The sequence below is a fragment of the Pseudophryne corroboree genome, chromosome 9 (assembly GCF_028390025.1).
Source record: "Pseudophryne corroboree isolate aPseCor3 chromosome 9, aPseCor3.hap2, whole genome shotgun sequence".
NCBI lineage: Eukaryota > Metazoa > Chordata > Amphibia > Anura > Myobatrachidae > Pseudophryne > Pseudophryne corroboree.
The window spans coordinates 341,549,834-341,562,752 of NC_086452.1; the positions used below are offsets into that span (position 1 = coordinate 341,549,834).

Consider the following 12,919-nt stretch of genomic DNA (forward strand, 5'->3'; position numbering starts at 1 on the left):
TGACTGCATAGGAAAGGAAAGAGTTAAACATCTGGTGAGGGGTGGACCTAGCTGTGAGGAAAGTACAGCCTTTTTTGAAGGGGAGGGTTTAATATATATAGGGAAGGTGAGGCCATTTTAGCTCTCTCTTGTGGTGATTTGCCTTGTGGGTGAGTGCTGCAGTGCAGAAATTGTTTTGCCCACATAAATTGTGCAAGTTTATTACACAGCCACTGTGTCCCCCTTTGCCTGTTACATCTCCTCTGCAGAGAATTATGTCTGCCCACCCTCAGCGTTCCGCCGGGCCTCCAGCTCGGTACCGCGTTTCTGGCGGTAGAGCTGGGCCAGGGGAAGGGGTGGGTGGCCTGGGGGATGGGGCTCCGTCCCCCGGGGCCTCCACGAGCGCGGGCAGGAGCAATGCGCGGCGGGCCAGGTCGGCCTCGCCGCTGTGGGCCGGGCCGGCGTTGCCGGCTGGGCGCGGGCGGCGGGGGGGGGCGGAGGTACGTGCAGGCCGCCCAGAGGTCGTCGGGCAGCAGCCCTCGCCTCCTGGAGCAGCGGATGCAGAGGTAGCGTCGGGGGGGAGGAGGGCTGGAAGGGGTTCGTGTAGTCGCCGCGCAGGGCCTGTCCCTGAGCCTCGTGCGGCGGCGGTGACGGATGCGGCGGCCGGGAACCTCGTGCGCGCGTCCCACCGCTTCCCGCCATGGAGTTCCCGGCCGCCGCATCCGTCACCGCCGCCGCGCGAGGCTCAGGGACAGGCCCCGCACAGCGACAGGCGGCGCCAGCCACGCACGAGTGCGCGCAGTGGCGCCGCCAGTGTCTCTGTCCCCTAGTATAACTCCCCGGCTGCCGGAGTACTGCAGGAGCCAGGGAGGGGGGAGCAGGGGGGAGCAGCCTAGTAGGGCTCGAGGAGGCCATGGGCAGGGCAGTACACGGCAGGTGATTGAGGACACGGCGGGGAGCAGTGATGGGGCGCGCGCACGGGATGTGCAGTGCGCGACCGGGCGCAGCTGCACCGCGGTTTTCCCTGTCTCCCCTAAACACTCCTCCGGAGCCGGGACGCAGCGGCTTTCGGGGGAGGAGGGGGGACAGGGAATGGGTTAGTGGCCGCAGGGCCGCGGCACGTGCTGCGCAGCATGGCGGAGGGTCCTCCCCGGGATTGGGGAATAGTTCTTATCTGCAAAGGGAGGAAGAGGATGCAGAAGGGGAGAGTGGGGGCTCCGACTGGGGTGCCCCCGCTTTCCCGCTGGGGCGGCGGGTGCCCGGGTCGCGACCGACGGGTGCGGGATCGCGCCCAGGCACTGGCCAGAGGTCCTTCGGTGTCCATTGCCGGGTTACACGGCGGTCGGTACACTTCCGGGGCGCTGGCGTCGGCCCTGGCCACGGTAATGGAGGCGTTGGGGCCACTAGCTGCGGTGGCCTCCCCGAGGGCGGCCGCAAGTTCCGGCGCGTCTGCGGAGGCAGGCGGGTCCGGCAGGCGGAGGGCCTCAGCGGCGCAACGGGTGGCACGCGCCTGCCGGGAGCTTGGAGCGGCCGCCGCGGAATTGGAGTTAGGTCTGGGACAGGATGGGCATCAGGTGAGGTGGTGCGGTCGACGGCATCAGGTGAGGTGGTGCGGTCGGTATCGGGTTCCCCCACGAGCTCGAGTTCTCGCAGCTCTTCTTCTTCCTCCTCTTCATCTTCTCTGTCGTCGCAGGCGTCCGAAGTAAGTAGTACTACTAGGGCGAAGAAGAGGGCGGCGAAATTTGCCAAGCGGGCAGCGAGTCAGCAGAAGAGGCGGAAGCGGCGCAAGCGACTTAGCGAGGAAGCTCATAGGGCCAAGAAGCGCCGCGATTTGCCCGGGGTCGTTCGCTGCGACTACACCGCCGTAATGCGAGGGCTGCGGGATAGCTGCCGCAAGAAGATTCGCAGGGGTGACTTCGTGGATGTGTTTGTATTGACAAAGGCCACGAAGAAAGATTATAAGGCGGCGGCTGTGAAGAAGGGCATCGGGGCTGAGGCATTCCGGACCTTCGATAATTGGCTGGCCGGTTTCTGGGTATTTGCGGCGTGCTACCTGGAGGACAGGCCGGAGGAGCACATGAATGTAATCCGGTATCTGCATCTCGTACACGACATGCAGCGCACATCCTCGGGCTCTAAGTGGCGTCGGTATGATCAGGAATTTCGGGAAAAGCAGGACGGTTTGAGGGTCATGGACTTCGGGTTCAAGGATGTGGAGGTCTGGCTCAAAGTAACCCGGGCCTCGCAGCAGGAGGAGGAACCCCGGAAACCGGGGGCGGACGGGCGCCGCACGGGGTCATCAGCCCAGGGGTCTGGTGCGGACGGCGGATTGGCCAAGGCAGGTGGATCGGCCGTCCGTGTAGGAGGGCGAGCCGCCACAAGAGGAAAGTGTTTCGCGTTTAACAGCGCGACATGTTCCTTCGGCAAGCAGTGTCGTTTTCGACACTCCTGCCTGCAGTGTGGCGGATTGACCCAGCCTCCTCCTGCTTCAAAGGCGGTCGGCAAGGGGGCGCGGGGTAAGCAAGCTTACCCCAGACAGGCCGCGAGCGGGACCGCTCTGCAGAGCTCCAACACCAATTAAATTGGAGACTATGGGCCGGTGGTTGGACTTGTATCCGAATAGGGAGGATGCAAATTTTTTGTTTTCCGGTTTTAAGTTTGGTTTTCGCTTGCCTGTTGCGAGCGAGGTGTCCGTGCGAGCACAGAGGAACCTCCAATCTGCCCGAGCCTTGCCGGTAGTGCTACGGGACAAAGTGGATAAAGAGGTCAGGTTGGGCAGGATGGAGGGACCGTTTATGTCACCCCCGGTGGATGACTTGGTCATCTCTCCGATCGGGGTGGTCCCTAAGAAGACTCCAGGCACTTTCCGGCTCATTCAGCATCTTTCTTACCCGTCGGGGGCGTCGGTCAATGACGCAATACCGCCGGCTCATTGCTCGGTGGTGTATCAGTCATTCGACGAAGCGTTAGAGATGGTCCGCAGCTACGGGACTGGGGCCCTCATGGCTAAGATTGATGTTGAGTCAGCTTTTAGGTTATTGCCGTTGCATCCGGACTCATTCCGTTTTATGGGTTTCAGGATTGGGGCGGAGTATTTCATCGACAAATGTTTGCCGATGGGATGTTCCTTTTCATGCTCATTTTTCGAGCATTTTAGCACGTTTCTTCATTGGTGCGTGGAGTCTTCATCAGGGGGTCACGGGGTTGCCCATTACCTCGATGACTTTCTGTGTGCGGGTCCGGCTAATTCTCCACGCTGCGGCGACTTGCTTTTTAGCATCCCAGCTCTGTTTTACCACTTCGGTGTTCCCGTGGCCGTGGACAAAACAGAGGGTCCGGCCTCCTGTTTGTCATTTTTGGGGATTGAAATTGACACGGTGGCGGGAGAGTGTCGACTGCCCCGGGACAAGGTTTCGAAGCTCCGCGACGCTATTTGCCGGTTCTAAGGGTCGCGTAAAGTCACGCTGCGGCAGGCGCAGTCCTTGCTGGGCATGTTGAACTTTGCTTGTCGGGTAATACCGATGGGCAGGGTTTTCTGCCGGAAGTTAGAAAGGGCGACAGCGGGGTGTGCCAGACCACACCATTTTGTGCGTTTGTCCTCCGAAATAAAAAGGGATTTGGCCATATGGGCCTCGTTCCTGGAGGATTTCAACGGGGTGTGTATATGGCAGGCACCAGCGGTGGACAGCGAGCGGTTGCAGCTGTTCACCGACGCAGCAGGTGCCTCTGGATTCGGTTGCTTTCTGGAGGGATCTTGGTGCGCGGCATCCTGGCCGGCGAGATGGCATAGCGAAGGTCTAACTAAGGACCTGGTGCTTCTGGAGCTTTTTCCCATTATGGTGGCGTTGGAGGTCTGGGGCGATCGGCTGGCTAATCGCAGCATTTTGTTTAGATGCGATAATCTGGGCGTGGTGCATGCGATTAGTAACCAGAGGGCAAAGTCGTTGGTGGTTCTGCGGGTGCTGGGACAATTGCTTTTGACATGCTTGCGTAGGAACCTGTGGTTCCGCGCGCAGCATGTGCCCGGTTTGGAGAATGGAATTGCCGACGCTTTGTCGCGAGGACAGTGGGAAAGGTTTCGGTTGTTGGCACCCGAGGCAGACGAGCAAGGTTTTCATTGTCCCGGTTATGTTTGGCAGGTGATCGGGCCGGACTGGAGGGTCTAGCGTTGCGGACAGTCGCGCCAGCCACGCTCAAGGCTTACGGACAAGCTTGGAGCGAGTGGGAGGAGTTTGTTCAAGGACGTCAGCAACAAGGTAAGAGCAGGCATCGGCTGATGCTTTCTTTTATTTGGCAGCTGTATGTTTCGGGTAGGTCCCGAGCGGTGGTATCCCGGTACTTGGCTGGGGTCTTGTTTTTCAGCAAACTGCGGGGCGTCCCCGATGTGACAAAAAGCGATGTTCTGCGGAAGGCGATGAAAGGATGGGCGCGAGTCGCGCCGACGCCACCTGATAGGAGGCGGCCCATCGATGCGGCTTTGTTGCCGGCCGTCATTGCGGCGGTTGGGCGAGTCGCGTCGTCCAGGTTTGAGACGCTTTTGTTCAGTTTGGCGTTCTCAATGGCTTACCACGGGGCCTTTAGGGTTTTGGAGTTGGTAGCGCCTTCCAAGAGAACAGATTCGCGCATGCTGGTCGGAGACGTGGTGGTGGGTGAGAGGTCCTTGCTATGTAGATTGCGGCGCTCTAAGACGGACCAAGTGGGGAGAGGTCGTTGGGTCACTTTGGTTCCGGCGCATGAGGAGAGCATTTGCCCAGTGCAATATCTGGCAGTGCAATATGTGGCGGTGCGACCCGTTAGGAGGGGGTCATGGCTATTGCATTATGACGGGCTGCCGGTGACTAAATAATAATTTCGTTGGATGCTGAGTCGTTGTTTGGCGAGCTTGGGCCTTCCACCCGCTGCGTTCGGTACCCATTCCTTTCGAATAGGCGCTGCGACGTCGGCTGCGGCGGTGGGTTTGTCCAGAACTGAAATCCAGGCAGTGGGGCGATGGAAGTCGTCAAGTTACAGACGATATATTCGCCCCGTTGCATGAGAAGTGGTGGTGTTTTGTTATTTGCATTTTATATCATGTTGTTACAGTTCTGTGAGTTATGGTATTGTGCGTTTGTTGGTTTCCCCTTTTTTTTATCCTACTCAGGGATTAGCTACTCGCCGTTGCTGGCATGAGCCGGCAGCGGGGGTCTGGAGTTATTTTGCGATTTTTTTGCCTGACTTGACGGACTGAATTCTAATCCACAATTCGGCTAATCTGTTCTAATCAGAGTCCCTCAGCAGGTCTTTACGCTTTCACCTCCAGCTGAGTTATTACATGTGTTTCCCATTTTATACCCCCCCCCCCCTGTTTTAATTTCGTTTGACTTTATTTTGAACTTCCCCATTGTGTGTCTATGTTCGCTTCAAATTGGCTCGAAGCATGGTGCAGATCGGCTAGGCCGTGACTGCTGCAATATCGAGAACTAAAGTTTTTCTTTTTGGCAGATCCTTCAGGTGAAAGCAATTAATGAAGCTTTTTAGTAATCAATTTTACCCCCTTTTTTCCCTCATTAGGTTGGTTTGAAGACAATTTGGCTATTTGGGTGGTCGGCCACTCTTATGTATACTGGGCAGCCAAGTTTGTGGCCTCGGAGGGGGCTCAGACGTTGCCTGGAGCGCAGGGTGTTAGATGGCTTGGCTGGCGAGGGATGAGGTGGAGCGAGCTGAAGAGTAGGCTAGTTAGTCAGGCCAGCAAGCATGGAGTCCCTAGGGTCTTGGTTGTCCATCTAGGTGGCAACGACCTGGGGAAGAGGACATCCTTGGATCTGCGGTGGGCCATGATACAGGATCTGGCAAGTGTGGCCGCAGCATGGACCAATTGCGTATTGGTTTTCTCCTTGATGGTGCCAAGGTTGAGTTGGAGGGGTGTGGCGGATGGTCGCCAGATTGATGAGGCCCGGAAAAAGGTGAATGGGGCGGTGGCGAAGTGGGTACTGTCCCACGGAGGCAAGGTAGTTCGCCACCCTAGGATTCGGTTCAGAGACAGTCACCTTTTTCGGCCTGATGGGGTACATCTATCCAATGAGGGGATGATGTTTTTCCTGGAGGATCTGGGTTTCATTTTGTAGGAGTTAGGGTAGGTTATGGTGGCGGTGCGAAGACTTTGGGGATGAGTCTTTCGCTGTTGGCGGAAAAGAACGGCAGTTTGTATTTGTATGGTAAGCTGTAGTGTTTTACAGTTTGGTGTGGTTTAGGTGCACTCACCTCCATCGACTTATTGGCCGCTTGACCACCCGTCCGGGAAGGCAGCGGCAGGACACCCATCAGGGTGGGTAGTCACTGTGGGAGTTGAGTTGTCACCTATTACCGGTTTTTGATAGTTGTAGTAAAAATTAGGATGGTTTCGAATTTTTAGTATTTTACGGTTAATTTAGGTTAATAGAGCCGTTCTTTTTGCTGCCACCATATGCCGGCTGGATCGGCATCTTAATAAAATTTTCTATTACAGGTTTGCTATTGGTTAGGGTCAAATAAATAGCTAGCAATTTTTCTGCCAAAATTCAAGTCTCCGTGTCTTTATTTCTGGGTTTGAAGGTAATGAATGCTTTACTTTGAAGGAAGGGGGTCCACCAAATATCACTAGGATGTTTAGGAGAGAGAATTGACTGCATAGGAAAGGAAAGAGTTAAACATCTGGTGAGGGGTGGACCTAGCTGTGAGGAAAGTACAGCCTTTTTTGAAGGGGAGAGTTTAATATATATAGGGAAGGTGAGGCCATTTTAGCTCTCTCTTGTGGTGATTTGCCTTCCCACCCTCCTGCCCCTTTTGTCAGAAGTTCTGGCACGTGGTGCCTTGGCGTTAAATTGTTGGCTGGTTTTATCGTTGGCTATTTATTGGCGGAAAAGAACGGCAGTTTGTATTTGTATGGTAAGCTGTAGTGTTTTACAGTTTGGTGTGGTTTAGGTGCACTCACCTCCATCGACTTATTGGCCGCTTGACCACCCATCCGGGAAGGTAGCGGCAGGGCACCCATCAGGGTGGGTAGTCACTGTGGGGGTTGAGTTGTCACCTATTACCGGTTTTTGATAGTTGTAGTAAAAATTAGGATGGTTTAGAATTTTTAGTATTTTACGGTTAATTTAGGTTAATAGAGCCGTTCTTTTTGCTGCCACCATATGCCGGCTGGATCGGCATCTTAATAAAATTTTCTATTACAGGTTTGCTATTGGTTAGGGTCAAATAAATAGCTAGCAATTTTTCTGCCAAAATTCAAGTCTCCGTGTCTTTATTTCTGGGTTTGAAGGTAATGAATGCTTTACTTTGAAGGAAGGGGGTCCACCAAATATCACTAGGATGTTTAATATATATATATACTTCTTTTGGTGGACCGGCACTCCTCCTAATAGGTCACAATGCTTTGGTGCCCTCTGGTAGACTTTTTAAACAGAATCCATGGTATGCAAAGCAGCGGCACTCAGAGACTTATATTTCACAACTACAACTCCAACGTTTCGGGGCGTTCTATTCATCTTGACAAAGGGGCTAGAACGCCCCAAAACATTGGAGTTGTAGTTGTGAAATACACTTTATTCTTGCTGAAAATGTCCGAGTGCCGCTGCTTTGCATACCATGGATTCAATATATATCAGGGATTAGGCATACACGTGAAGCAGAATCCCTGATAAATGACCCTCAGAGGCACATTTTTGCTTAATAACGCATGGGTCCGGCAACTATGTAAAGTATCGCCGGCAATTGGATACCGGCAATAGTCTTTTCAGTCAGTTCATGAGCACAATTCAAGATTTTCATAATTTAAGACAATGGGGGAGATGTACTAAGCCTTGAAAGGGTGATAGATTTCACGGTGATGGCGCGCCAGACAATCATCTCCTAACTGTCATGTCACAGGCTGTGTTTGAAAATGACAGGTGGGAGCTGGTTGGCTGGTGCTTTGTCATCGTGCAATTTATCACTTTTCAAGGCTTAGTACATCTGGCCCAATAGGAGTACTTGATTGAAAAGAGAGGTTCAAGATTTGCCCAGCATTAAAACTAGACCAGTATATGTAGGGATATTTGCTTGTAACTGGGAATATTGGAGCAGATGTATTAACCTGGAAAAGGCATAAGGAAGTGATAAACTAGTGATATGTGCAAGGTGATAAAGGCCAATCAGATCCTAACTGTTAATTTACATATTGGAGATGATTGGCTGGTGCCTTTATCACCTTGCACATAACACTGGTTTATCACTTCCTTATGCCTTCTCCAGGTTAATACATCTGCCCCATTGTGTATTATGCCACTTCAATGGAACGTTGGCATTCTTAGTCCATTACACAGTCTTTTTGTGTTCAATTAAGCATGTGAATAAACATAGCTTTAAAAACACTCTGATAGCCTAATAGAATGTGAACTAGCTACTTGGTATAGTTACTAGCTACTTGATTAACAGTGATATGTCAAAATTTATCAGTCTGGTTAAATCTAACTATTGGGTCACCACATCCAATGGTCCCAAAATGTATGTGCAATCTTTATTAGTAAGAGTTTAATTATCTAACAGTAGCTTTAGGGTGATATATGAAGTGGTTCGTATTGGGGATGTGATTTGCATTTATTGGGACTAGAGACTTCACATAAAGCTAGCCCAGTCATATGCATCTTTATGTGGTAGACACAACTAAACTGCCCACAGACTGTCCACAATATGTATGGAGTAATGTTGAGCATTACTGTCTCACAGCACTGATGTTGCAGTATCGATTCCCACCACTACCCGGTGTGGAGTTTGTATATTCTCCATGTGCTTGCCGTGGGTTTCCGCCGTGTACTTCGCAATCCAAAAATATACTGGTAGGTTAATTGGCTCCCCCCAAAAATTAACCATAGCATGTAGGTGTGCGTGTACATGGGCAGACTAGATGGGCCAAGTGGTTCTTTTCTGCAATCAAATTCTATGTTCCTATGTTTTATATATATATATATATATATATATATATATATATATATATAAAATCCAAACTGCCCAATACTGTCCTAGTTCAAATGACACAGCGTGTATCATACACTGTATAAATATATGTTTGTATTATGGTTTTCATTTTAGACCTGAGGGCCCCCCTGCCTTAAGTACCCCAGGTCCCTCGAAGTCTTAATCCAGCTCTGCCTCTTAGTCTTCAACATTATCAGACAGTGGTTTAAAAAAGAGAATACATTTTCTTGCCAGTAATGAGCATTATGTATATGTTAATATGTGAATCTACTTCAGGATAATTGATGGAGTGACGTATGCTGGCGTAATAAAGGAGAAGCAAGTTGCTAAAAAGCAGTATGAAAAAGCTGTTTCAAGGGGACAGACAGCCGGACTTGTCAGGTACATTTTCATGACAATATTGGAGGGTTTTACAAAATCATGTGTACCAACCAATCATTGAGAATCTAAGCTCTCTCCTGTGTAACAAATGTATGAAACATTTCTTCAAAATATGCATCATTATGCTTTCATATTAGTTATAATGTGATACTGCAGGAGGGGCAATGAATGTTACCCCTTTCAGACTGCCACCTATGAACACGGGTTATTGACACCTGTGTTCAGGTGTGGTCTGAAAGGTGAAAGGGTTGAAATACCGGTATTTCAACCCTGGTCTCAAGCAGGGTTGAACTCGTGTTCAATCCAGCTCACTATGCGGTGTGAACGGGAGCCGGGTTGATGCGACCCATTTACTGTTCACTGTGTGTGTATGGGCGGCGCTTGGAGATCATTTGGTGTACAATCGCCGCCCCTGCCGCATCACCGCTGCCGCGTTGTAGGCAGTGGCAGCAGGCTGCCTGAGGTGGGTCGCACACTGGGAGCTCCCGTGTCAGGCTCCCGGATACGACCTCCCTCAGGCAGTCTGAAAGTGGTGTGAGTGAAGTCTGCAACATAATGGGAAACATAGTGGTCAAAATGACATTTTCAATCATGTTTTCCCTATCTACTTATGGCGATCTTTCCTTATTCATGACAACAATTATTACTACCTCACTCAGACTCCCCAGAGAAAGGAGAGACGTAGGGCATTATTAAATAAGGATTGCAAATTTTGTGAATCGTAGTCTGCCTGATAATGGAACGACCGCACGTACACAGCGTTCGCATTGCACACGCGCAAGTAATAATACCAGAAAATGCGTACACATCGGGATCGCAATGCAGACGCTGTTTGACTGACAGGAAGACTGCGTTTTTGGGCGGGAAACCTGCAGTTTTTTGGGTGTGTCTGAAAGAAAAAGTCGTGCCCAGGAGATTTTAAGGAGGGTCTCTGACATCAACGATAACCACTTCCAGTCGCAAAAATTTTGTACCTGGCGCAGATAGAAAAAAATCTTCGATGCTCCTGGAATTGTGTATGGTTTTGCGATCAGACCGCATATTCGATGCATTCGCAATTTCTCCAATGGATGGTTTTTCTCTATTTCTGGGTGGCAACTATTTTATCGCAGCAACTGCTTTTTAGCAGAAATTTGCAATCCTTACTGAATAAGGTCCTTAATACATACCTTTCCTATTATATTTTTATGACTTTGCTGTTAAACAAATTATTGATTTTCGTTGTATTTATATTACGAGATTTTTTTAAAGTTTATCCTTGTGCATAAATAATTGTATTAGAATGTTTGCAGTTTTTAGACTTTCACACCATATACTCCAATAACGTGGGAACTCTCACATCTTTTCATGTAGCTTTAGAATGACACATCCACTGACCCATACATACTGACAAGCATATACTAAATTGTTATGATAAATACACCATAAAGGCCTTAGACCTCTCCCTGCTCCTGCTACCTAACGTTACACAGCTCAATTAGGGGCCCTAATTCCAAGTTGAACGCAGCAGAAAACTTGTTAGCAGTTGGGCAAAACCATGTGTACTGCAGGGGAGGCAGATATAACATGTGCAGAGAGAGTTAGATGTGGGTGGGGTGTGTTCAAACTGAAATCTAAATTGCAGTGTAAAAATAAAGCAGCCAGTATTTACCCTGCACAGAAACAAAATAACCCACCCAAATCTAACTCTCTCTGCACATGTTCTATCTGCCCCCCCCCCCCTTCCCTGCAGTGCTCATGGTTTTGCCCAACTGCTAACAAATCTGCTGCTGCGATCAACTCCGAATTACCCCCATGCCATACCTCCCAACATGAGCCTCTCCAGGAGGGACACAATGCTCTGCTTCTGGACTTTTTTCTCAATTTGTGATTGCCAGCACCTGTGTGAACAGGTTAATGGATAAGAAAGGTGTTTCAGCACAGGTGATGGCAATCATAAATTAAGAGGGAAGTCCAGGAGCAGAGTATTCTGTCCCTCCTGGAGAGGGTCATGTTGGGAGGTATGCCCATGGTTTGCCCATCTGCTAACAAATTTGCTGCTGCGATCAACTCTGAATTAGGCCCTATGTTTCATTTCCTACCTATTAACTGATTGTTCAGTGAACAGAAGACTCTTCATCAGGATATCAACAGTGCTCAGTACTCTACCACATCTCAAATTCAAGCTTCTTGAAGGGCACTTACTCACATCCACAGAGGTATATGCAACCTAGGTGAGAATACATAGGACATATGATAGATTGATCTTCAAACCTGCTGTGACTCATTTCAAGTACAAGCTAACTTACTTTAAAACAGTTACTTAAATAATTTAAATAAATAGTTATTTACCCAATATTTTTATTTATTATCTTATTTGTCACAGAAGCTATTAATGAAAAAGCTGTAATACAGCATCACTTCAAAAACTAGAGGTCTCTATACTTCCTAGGATGCCAGCGGGTAGAGATAAAACTTTTTCAGTTGCCTCTGCTATCCGTTCACCATTCCTAGAGAGTTTGGTGCACGCCACCACCCAAGGAGGAATAGAACCCTGTGGTGTGGCGAGCACATCAAGCCCACGAGGGGATATGCAGTGCTCCCTGCCAGGATCCCGCCGTCGGTCGCCATACTGATCCCGCCTAAACATATCAGTGCTCTGCACCACTTTCCTGTGTCATATCCACTGTCACTGAGTTGACATATGTATGTAGTGTGCTGTCATTAGGGATACACGAGAAGAAATGATGTGTTACTTATTGTGTCATCAGAGAATAAAAATGGATTGTTTTACATAGGGCTTCTGGCAGGAAGACTGAGAAGTTTACTGTGTCAGTCAATGTGGCGTCACAAAGTGAAGTTACCTTTGAGCTGGTTTATGAAGAAATGCTGAAACGTCAGTTTGGGAAATATGAAATGTTTATCAAAGTTCAGCCAAAAACAATTGTCAAAACCTTCCAGGTACAGCATGTCCTTTGTAAATAAGGTTTACATGATATCCATGTAATTTCAATATGTAATTGTTGATATTAATTATTATTAATAATTTATTATTATTATTATTATTATTAATTGTTGATACTCTTGAGTCACATATCAAAAAGAGCCACACTCTATAATACAGATATGGGATCAAGGGATATGCATCTCTGGGCCTCAAATCTATATTTAAGAAAGAGACTGACAATGTATCTCAAAAAAATATGTAGGCTTCTTCAGATAATATGCAGGTTTGTAACGTGTAAAGTTGACATTCATAATGTTGACATGAAAATGTCATCATGGTCATAATGTTCACATGTCTGGCACTGACCATGTTGACATTCATCATGATGAAATGTTGACATAATGTCCCAAGAGGTCTTGTGCTGATTTACCTAGTCCGGGCAGTCAAGCTGCATCAGGCAGTGGTGCCTTAATAGGCCGCTAGTCAGCTTATGAATTCTGGCAGATCCAGCGGCGGTTTTGGTGGTGAGTATATTGTATATCACTAATATCAAATATAGCTAGTATGTCGCTAATTCTATCTCCTAACCACTAACCTTTGTCCCACTCCTAATATCTGACCCCAGCCCATCTTCTGGTAGCATAGACCTTTCCTGGTGGT

General features: G+C 49.3%; 1 protein-coding gene across 3 annotated transcripts in view; it reads left to right on the top strand.

The window, feature by feature from the left end:
- Positions 1-12,919, top strand: part of LOC134958186 (inter-alpha-trypsin inhibitor heavy chain H3-like) — a 449,083-nt gene that overhangs the window by 172,987 nt on the left and 263,177 nt on the right. For all 3 annotated transcript variants that reach the window (XM_063940615.1, XM_063940617.1, XM_063940616.1), the window contains exons 4-5: positions 9,229-9,333; positions 12,111-12,273. In XM_063940615.1, the coding sequence (XP_063796685.1) occupies positions 9,229-9,333; positions 12,111-12,273 (268 nt within the window). The remainder of the gene's footprint in view (positions 1-9,228; positions 9,334-12,110; positions 12,274-12,919) is intronic.